General features: G+C 33.4%; 1 protein-coding gene across 1 annotated transcript; it reads left to right on the top strand.

Annotated features, from left to right (window-relative positions):
- Positions 1 to 1,850: 1,850 nt before the first annotated feature.
- On the top strand, positions 1,851 to 10,056 carry LOC126977317 (odorant receptor 49b-like). Its single transcript, XM_050826120.1, has 5 exons — positions 1,851 to 2,596; positions 5,264 to 5,363; positions 7,160 to 7,264; positions 8,241 to 8,396; positions 10,009 to 10,056. Exons 1-5 carry the CDS (start codon positions 1,851 to 1,853, stop codon positions 10,054 to 10,056), a joined length of 1,155 nt encoding a protein of 384 aa, XP_050682077.1.
- Positions 10,057 to 10,300: the final 244 nt, after the last annotated feature.

The following is a 10,300-nucleotide window of genomic DNA, read 5'->3' as shown; positions in this document are numbered from 1 at the left end:
ATCTATGACCTCTGTTTACAGATCTAGGAAACAGCCGTGTTTGTTGGGATGTATGATCAACCAGTTCCAACTGACAGCTCTGGCTAATTGTAGGCAAGGCATTGGTCTTGACCACCAGAGAGTCATATTTATTTCAAAGCTGTCTCTAGAAGAACTAGTCATTTATGTGAAATGTGTTAACGTTCTCCTCGATAAAAACGATATTACTGTTATAAGGTCGAGAGAGAGAGAGAGAGAGAGACAAAGAAAAACGGTTAACAATGAATAGAGGAGACCAAATAATTTTTATAAGAGCGCAAGCTAAACAAATACAAACAATTTTACTTCGTGTCTAGCTGTCGGTGCCTACGCTTATTAATTAAAATAAGAGGCTTACACGACTATTTGCTAGCTTTTCCAATTGAAGAATTCCAACCTTGTCTTATCCCAAAAACATTCAATTTTGGCTCTGTCAACAGAATCATGATCATGCTTTTCTTGATCTAAGATCTAAAAAGTGCGTGGAACTCCCACAATAATCATTTGGTTACTCACCAGTCAATGCTTGTCATCTGTTGGATTAACATGTGCCATTTTCATATTTTAACATTTTCCATTAACTTCGATTTAAAATTATTGTTTCCCAACCGGTTTTTAAGAAACTTTTTGTGTCGAACAGTCAGTTTATGCTATCAATGGCTGCAGTATTCCCAAACCGATATGACCATTAGCAGACCCGCAACGCATCTCTTGTCCTCTTGTATTGCGAATATCCACTACCAGTTGCTTGATCACGGGATGTTCATGCCCGTTTATCATTTATATAAAAAGTAAAATTGTTACCATCACGCAGATAGCTTCTAAGTTCTAGCACAAAGTGTATCTAATTTAAATATAGCGTACTAAAGACAGTATCTTTATTGTGGGATCGTCGTTCCTTAAGAAACAAATACAATTTCCGCTTAATTTCCGCCGCTGATCTTATCTGGACATAACAAGGGACTTAGCATTCAGTAGGGAGTTTGGGACTGCAAGAATATTTTGCTAAAGTTAAAATTCTTCGCAACTTATTTACAAACTAGTCTTATAACATTATTTAAAGTAGTTTATATACCAAACACTTTAGGAGAAGAATACGTAGGCCATCCGTAGCAATTCATTATATTAAACATAATATAACATTATATGCGTGTTATGTAATTATTTATTTTCTACTTTACTTTTTTATATAGCAAACGAAAACAAAATCTTATCATATTTTAATTCAATCATCTCCCTCAACAATCTTAAGAGGGTTAACGGCCTTTACAATAGATGTACGTGATAACTTCAAGGTGTATTTAAACAGCGGATCCAAGGCTCCTTCAATACTTGAAAGCAGATATCTAGAAAAATCTTGATAATCGCACTGTGGATGAATGCCACACACCCAGATTTTAAATACAGTAATTAAAAAAGATATATTCTAAATAAACACATCACAATACTGAAGAAGATATGTATGTTTGATTAGGTGAATAATACATTACTAGTATCCGCCACTTTTATGGTAAAATGTGGTATAATCAAGTAAATTCTGCAACAACTTCTATAATAATACTTAATTTTGAGACATTACGAGTAAATATGTGATAGCTGCTAATCTTAAAAAGAATGATACTGCAAATTTAATACAGAATATCTACTTATTAATCATTTATATAAACCATGTCGTTGCGAATAACAGAACATGTAATTAGTTGCAAAATAATATGGTCTACATTTGTATTTTGAACCGAATTTCTCACGACGATTTGCTTTATACAAGAATATTATTAAGTTTTTGATCTACTAACAAAGATACTCATAATTACTCGTGCATTGCTTTTAATATGCAGACATTTAATAAAATCACTAATATGATTGAAATATCAAAATATCCTTGTTTAGGACCAAATCTTTCCTTATTGAAATTTGTAGGATTATGGCATCCTATTCTTGATCGTACAGCAAAGATTAAATTAGTACTCTTCTTTTTTATTATATCATTTTTCTTCAGCCAATATTTAAAATGTGTTATTTCTTTTAATATTGTGTCAGTAAAATTAATTCTACAATACGCACCATTTCACTTGGGGATTATTAAGGCATGCTTTTTTCTGAAAGACTACAAACATTGGATTTCGCTAATTGAATACATATCAATTATAGAAACAGCTCAACTATCTGATAAGCGTGTAGCTAAAGTTATGAAAAGCTACATTAAGTACAGCCGTATGGTTACATATTCTTTCTGGACTCTCGCATTTTTTTCTAATTTCAGCATTTTCTCGGAGCCCTATCGCAGTAATCACGATACTGAGAATAGCAGTTACGTGCAAATATTTGACGGTTATAATCCATTCAGCCGCGTGCCATCTGGCTATTATTTTGGAATAGCAATTCAAACAATACTGGGCCATGTTGTGAGTGCTTATGTCGTGGGCTGGGACACCTGTATCGTATCGATAATGATATTTTTCGCTGGACAGCTGCAAATATCCCGAGTTTACTGTAAAAGAATCGGTTGTTTGGAAAATGATTCAGCTAACAGCAATTATATAGCAACCTTCCACCACTATTATACAAATTTGATACAGTAAGTACAAGTATATAAGCTTATTCATATTTACCTTAATATATTGTAATTGCAGATACGCCAATTATATTCAAGGTTTCAGTGTTAATTGGTACACTTCTGTGTGTACCACGGTGAACACATTTGCGTTCACATGTGTACCAGCTTTGATCGTCTTTTTAATCGAGTTAAGATAGGAGGAGGTTTTCATATCACCTGTATGTTTTTTTTATGTCTGTTACCTCAGAACTTCCCATTGGGTGAACAGATTTTGATTATACTTTTTTTATTTGAAAGCTGGTGCTTCCTGTGTGGTATGCTTCCCCATTGCAAATTGGCCTAGATCTGACAGTGGGAATTTCATTAGAAAATCATAAAAGTCTTAAATTTACTATAAGTGTGTGCGCGACAAATTTACGAATATCTCAATATCGCGCCAACCGATTTTGATGATTCTTTTTTAATGAAAAGAATATTATAATACACTCCTCTTTACCTTAAAGACTTAAAGACAGATTTGAGCTACTGGGGTCTCAGCATGAGCTTTCGTTGCACTCTGCTGCGAAACAAATACTTAATGTTCCTTTCTATAAATCTGATAACTATCACTCTTCTTCGATAGAGTCTATCTGTATGTATACCAACATAATTCAACAATTCTGAAATGTTAATTATTGTTCCTACTTTTTACTTTCTTATAAATTTATCTATATTTAAGTATGGTATATATTATGTGTACTGCCTTTCTCTTTTATTGTATTACAAATGGTTGCCTGGAAGGGATCACTAAATAGTGATAAGGCCGCCATTTGCACCATATCATGTAATTATGTATGTTAGTAGCTAAGTCATATTTTGTTAATGTGGTGTCAAAAAAGTGTAATAAATAAATTAATAAAAATAATATATTAAAGGTACTTTGGTGAGAGTCTGGTTAGGTTCTGGTATGGGCTCCATGACAAAGTATCGGCACTATTCAATTCTTATGAGCAAATTAACGATACTCGGCCAAATCTTTTTTATGCTATCCGGATATATCAATCACTGTAACGTCGTTATGGTCAAGTAATTGTCTTAGTCGAATACGATGGTCAATGGAACTCCTTAACGACTTACCCCCTTATTCAACATGGTCCGCTAACTTTAAACAGCCGCTTAGGAGTGTTTTTTCTCATTCTGACTTAGGTCAATAGAAGAAGACAGAGTGAGAATTAGCAATGCTTTAAGTTAGCAGACTATTATGAATAAGGGGGTCACAGTAAAAGTGCGACCTGTGGCAGAATTTCAAACTGCTGTTATCAAATTTTAATGAGCTTACGTTCATTGCTGCATTGCAAATTTGCAATAAGTAGATATACACATATTTAGACAAAATATTACTCACTGTACTTCAGATTCACTAAAAATCAAAAATTAAAGAAAGAAGTGCGTATCTTTATTCAATGTACCTAATCTAATTTATAATTGTCAAATTGTAAATAAGGTATTTGGTGAGTATTGCATGATATGTAGATTAGGATTCTTTTATTGTTGTTTGCTTCAGTTCTCGTAACAGGTTTCGTCATGCTCGCTCAAATGTCACTGCTTGTGGCGGCGACATGGGACGGGTCGTCCCCTTCCCTAAAATATGGTTGAGGGAGGTGATGGCTGGCTCATGCGTCATGCTCGTGAACGGGCGCTGCTTGTGGTGGCAGGATGATCCTGTTGCCGGAGACTCGGTTTCAGATTCTTAAAAGTTATTGTGTGTAAATATATGTATGGATATATACATATTTATTTATTTATAATCGCTTATAAAATGCTCACAGAATACCTTTATTTATTTATGTGGATGATGCAGCTACTGTACTCAATAACTTTTGTATTAATTTACATTTACTTTTTAAACTTACTTGTGTAAGTCATTGACTACTTGACGTTTGAGTATGTTTGTTGCATCATTTTACATATTATATTCTAATTGAAATTATTTGTAAATTGATGGATAGTGGCAATGAGTTTCTTGCTACTTCTTCTCATTAACTCTACCCTTTACGAAGTAGCGGTAGATTCAGTAAGAAAAATATTTTTTGACATTCATAAATGTAATTTCGGTGACTTACATGAATAAAGTTATTTTGAATTTGATTTGATTTACAATTACTGTTATTTTTGGAGTCGGTGTCAGCCAAGGTAGCTTTGTAACTACATACATAATTATAAGTGAGATGTGATTGAGACGTGATGAGGCGGGATGCGAGGGTGAGGCCGCGGCGGGAGGACACTGATTCCAGAAATAACAATTAATATAATTAGAATTAGAATAATCAATTAAATTAATTAGATTGTATAAAAATACGCACTTCGTTTTTACTTTTTAGTACATTTTATATCAGCTATAGTTTTTTTGAAGTCGGTTGTGTTTTGTATTTTTTTTTATTTAATTAGCAATATGGTATCTGCAAGCCTGCTAATGACATTATATAATATAGTTTCGTTGTACGTCGAAGAAAGTGCATTGAAAAACACTGTAGCTGAACCTCACACATCCAGTTGGTGACGATGGTTTCTTAGTTTGTTGCGAGTGGTTGGGATGTTAGAATTCTACTAAAGTTTTTAGGCTAAAATCAGCCCCCAAACTTAAGTATAAGTCCTGATCTCTTGCCTACATAAATTGCTATTCAAATTACAGTGAAATTTTAATTACAGATACCACAACCTGTTCAACTCCTTAACTTCACCCGTTATGTTCGTCTACTTAATCGTAATTTCTGTGAGTCTGGGAGTGTGTATCATACAAATAGTGGAGGTATGTTATAGAGACTTATATAGTTTGTTATCTTTTTAAATCTGAGCCATAGTTACACTGTGCCATAGTTATTATGAGATAAAAATTCTTAGAAATTGAAAGTAATGCCCCTTTTTAACCGAGTTCAAAAAAGGAGGAGGTTCTAAATTCGTCTGTATGTGTTTTCAAGTTTGTTACCTCAAAAATTTCGACCGGGTGAATTGATTTTGATAGTGATTTTTTTATTTGAAATTTGGTGCTTCCCGTGTAATTTGGTATTTGCAGTAACAATTATATTTAGGAATATCTTATACTTTACGTTAACGTTATTGTTAGGCTTAAGTTGAATCCTAATGGGTACTGAATGCTTAATCATTGTTTAAATAATAATCACAACGACACGCCACAAGTTACGATATCATCCCCACCATCTGGATGTGTGGCGGTCCTCCACAGTGCGGTTTTCAAGGAGCTTTCTTCCTCGTACCACGAAGCTGTGGAATGAGCTTCCTTGTGCGGTGTTTCCGGGACGATACGACATGGGTACCTTCAAGAAAAGCGCGTACACCTTCCTTAAAGGCCGGCAACGCTCTTGTGATTCCTCTGGTGTTGCAGGAGAGTGTGGGCGGCGGTGATCACTTAACACCAGGTGACCCGTACGCTCGTTTGTCCTCCTATTCCATAAAAAAAAAAAAAAAAAAAAAAAAAAAAACAAAAACAACACATTATAGTAGTATATATATATATATATCTATACCTAAACAATCGCACCTGATTTCTGTGGATTTATATGAGATCTATAGATATTGGCAAAATGCACTCTATATAAGCATAACCAACCTGGATCTCCATCCTAATCAATAGTGATTTTTTTTAATCAGTTTGATAGTGTTGGAAGATACTTATATCTAATTTTTCTTACACATTAATCTCTTTTCATTTCACTTGGAATAGAATAGAATAAAAAACACTTTATTAGCAATAAAAAACACACTCATATTAAATGAAAAAGGAACAAATATTATTAAAATATAAAAAAAAATAAATGAACTGCGGCGCGTGATTTCCTGCTAAAACGAGTTTACACTTCTTCTCACTGCATCTCAATTTTCCATCGGTTATACTGCGAAAACTACTGAACCAATCCGAATACCTAACACACCATAAAATGCAACCTGTTTCAGAGAAGGTTTAGTAAATGATATGTTGGTGATTACTTTTCCGGAACCTATATTTTTTTGACTTAGAAATACTAATCTGAATAAATGAACCTACACAAAAAAGTACAAGCTATGAGAATTACTTTTCTGAGAGAAGTACCAACAAAAATGCGTCATCCCATGCCAAAAAACTTGTTTAACTTCAAAGAAGAGTGGTAGTTCAAAAAGGCTCGGCAGTGTTAACTATAACCAACAGCAAGCATTAGCAACCTACAAGTAAGACTTAAGGATATGTGTAACAGGATTAAATAGTGTTCATATCTCGAAATGCTATATTTTCACCACAAAGCTTGTCTAAAAACATCATGTTTGCGTGTTTTCTGCTTACTCTTCGCCTTAAACAGAGCACGGCAATTCTTAAAGCCAGCCCACATTTTATCGCTATACATAGGTCCGGAGATAGTCTTAGTTTGTAATTACTTTTCCGGAACCTATATTTTTTGACTAAGATACCTATATTATATTCGCAACACAAATAATTCAGTCAATGACATTTCATAATATATGCGGGTGCGAAGTTAATTTAAAAGGCAAAAAAAACGTTTGCCGAGTCAGCACTTGTTATATTCATAATTTCAACACAACTGTGTGTTACAGAATCAGAATGACGTCAGTGCTGTAGTATCGGGATGCTTATATGTGAACGCCTGTCTGATACAACTGCTACTCTTCTACTGGCATAGCAACGAAGTTACAGAGACGGTAGGTACTGGGACTACTTGGTATCATTTACGTGTTTTTGGGGTCTCGTCTTCTTACATGAAATGAGCTTTGATAATTTGTACGTCTAGATAGACTGTGACAGCTGTAAAAACGTCCAAAATATATTAAGGATGACAGTTAACCTCTATTTTGAAAAACACACACAGCACGCATGCATACTAACTCAAAGTGACATTCAAATCGCGAGTGTAAGTCGTAGCTTGTCACGCACACTTAAGTAAATAACCAGGCCTGTTGTTATCGGTTTTCTAACAGCAAAAGGCTGTACCTAGACGTATTAATTATCTAAGGAACTAAGTGAATGCTAAATATCAGACAAGACCCACATTAGAATACATTTATACATTCATAACTATAAAGTGATAAAAGCATAACCCTTCTCTGGATCGGGTAGACAGGTAAATAGGAACCTTGTCTGTTCTTTACCTCAGAAACCTGTGGAAGTATAATGATAAAACTAAATTCAACCATTAACGTCTGCGGACGCTTGTTGCTGTAAAAACAACGGTGAGTTAGCGAAGTAAATACTTCAAAAAGGCGAGGTTAATAATACGAAAACAAAAACACAAACAAACAAAACTATCAGAAGTTCAACAGTACAATCTTATTAGTTGGTAAGTAACTTTCGAAAACCGGAGATACAGATTGATTTAATGCGGTTAATATCGAGACATCGTAAACATGCCTGTACCTGAAATATTTTTTGAATAAATCAATTTATACACATTATAATAATTATGAAAACGAAGGCCATAAAAATGTTTTTATTTTAATTTTTGCGTTGTTGTACACGCTTATCTTAGAAATGGCTACCCGATTTGCATAAGGTTTAACAAAATGTTACTTTTCATCAATAAGTATTGTTTTATTTAATAAAGTATGGATGGCAAATCATTGTTACATAGCTCTGACTGACTCAGAATTCTTTAATTTTACTTCAAAAATTTGTTAACAGTGTCTATTGGTGTCTTATGGAATATTCGAAAGTAACTGGGTACACACTAATTGTAATCTTCGAAGAGACATCTTTTTACTGGGAGAGTTGACAAGCAAAAAGCTTGTTTTCAATGCGGGCCCTTTTAACAACATGTCTCTCAAAACTTTTGTTTCGGTAAGTCGTTTGTTTAAGTTTGTGAAGAGAACAAAATATTAACTATCAAATTAGATAAAACTAGATTTTGAACCGAGTTATAGACTCAAATTTACAGACAACGTAACACAGTCTTAGGGTTATATTTCACCGCGACACCACGGTGGCGTCTGTAAGCTACCGAACTGGACACCTTACAGACACCAGAGTCACGACACCACACTGAGACAATATCAAAATGGGCCTCGAAGACATAGCACTACTACTGTATGTAAGTAGGAAAAGAAAGTTTAAGAGAAAAAAAGAAACAGTGGTGGTTTATACTTATTTAGACTTAGTATTTCATTTTTAAATCTCTATCGGAATTATTTAATTTCATAGGTAAGTTTATAAACGAATGTTTTTTTAATATAAAATATTATATGGCATCTATTCACTATGTGATTCTTAATTTATTCGTTTTGCCATCATTTTACATAACATCATACCCCTTTACAAAAAAAAACTGGAACAGTGAACGGAAACGGAAAAAATGGCTGACAAAACGTCAGTTTGACAGATGTGAGGTTTGACAACAGTACAGAATGAACTCTTATTATATTACTCAGAATACAGAACAAATATTACAATAATCATCTTCTTATTTTCATTTCTATGGAGGGTATTAATAGAATATTATAATATTTTGAAAGGTATTTTCATCATACCGCAAATATCTCCGTGGAATTTGCGGCGTCTAATAAAGAACTTTGTAGTCTAACTAAATGTAAATCAAATCAAAATCACTACATGGTCAAGGAAGTGAACCTTATGAATGTCATAAGTTTTCTTTCTTTTTATATTTACCGCCACTTCGCAAAAAATAGAGCTTTAATGAGAAAAAGTGGTAAGAAAATTGACTCTCTTAATTAAATGTATGTAAGTGATGCAACAAAAATACTCAAACATCAAATACTACATGCCTTGCACGAATTAGTCAAGTAAATGTAAATGTAGATTAATACGTAAAAACAAGAGTTGTTGAGTACATACATTACACGCATCAATCCACATACACCGTAATTAAAGAAAAGTATTTTGCGAGCATTTTATAAGAGATTATAAAAAATATTACAACATTAATTTTAAAAACATGAAGCCCAGTTTCTGGTAACAGGATCATCCTACCAACTTACAAAATATGGTTTTAGCCTTTTATAAACCTTTTTTAAATCTTCATGGTTTTAGCCTTTTATACATATATTAACAGAAATACTATATTTCATAATAAATAAATAAAAACATTGGTATTATAGACACGACAAAATATAGTTATAGAACAACTGAAAAATGTGTTTTCCTACTATCGTGCGCAAAGTTTGATTTTGCACATGCATTTTCGTTTGCAAAGTACCACTCCCACACATCGACACGAGCGTGCAAGAATGTTTCAAAATAATTAAAGTTTGCGCAACTTAATAGGGAAAATAGTATACGATACTCGTGCGCACGAAGTTCATCCTGCACTCGCTTCGCTCGTGTGGGAACGACTTACTTTGCGCACTTGTATCGTTATGTACTATTTCACACTAACTAGCCACTCAAGTTTGCTTACGAACTGTATTTGTGTGTAATATAAGTTATTATTTTTCAGATTTTACGAGCCAGTTACAGTTTCTTCACGCTACTTGATAAAAAGTGAGACTTATTGTTGTATATTTTTATTTTTACTTACCGGGAATATAGATCTACAGCTTTGTATTTTATAGTACGTTCGCTAGAAATAGTCCTGTACATTCCACGTAATAATTAAATGTATTACTGAAATGCAATGTTAATTAATATAATAAAGTTTGATTACTTACATGATTGCCTTGTCATAAATTATCCATTTTTAAAAAACCTACATATTAAAAAAATGTGTTTGAATATGACCATCATGTTCA

The sequence above is a fragment of the Leptidea sinapis genome, chromosome 1 (genome assembly GCF_905404315.1).
Source record: "Leptidea sinapis chromosome 1, ilLepSina1.1, whole genome shotgun sequence".
In the NCBI taxonomy this organism is placed as follows: Eukaryota; Metazoa; Arthropoda; class Insecta; order Lepidoptera; family Pieridae; genus Leptidea; species Leptidea sinapis.
The sequence above is the reverse complement of the archived record's forward strand: the minus strand, read 5'-3'. Positions and strand labels throughout refer to the sequence as shown.

Coding starts and splice junctions, on each gene's coding strand:
- LOC126977317 (XM_050826120.1), top strand. CDS start 1,851: ATGCAGACATTTAATAAAATCACTAATATGATTGAAATATCAAAATAT. Junction 2,597..5,263: donor TATTATACAAATTTGATACA/GTAAGTACAAGT, acceptor TTTTAATTACAG/ATACCACAACCTGTTCAACT. Junction 8,397..10,008: donor CTCTCAAAACTTTTGTTTCG/GTAAGTCGTTTG, acceptor ATTATTTTTCAG/ATTTTACGAGCCAGTTACAG.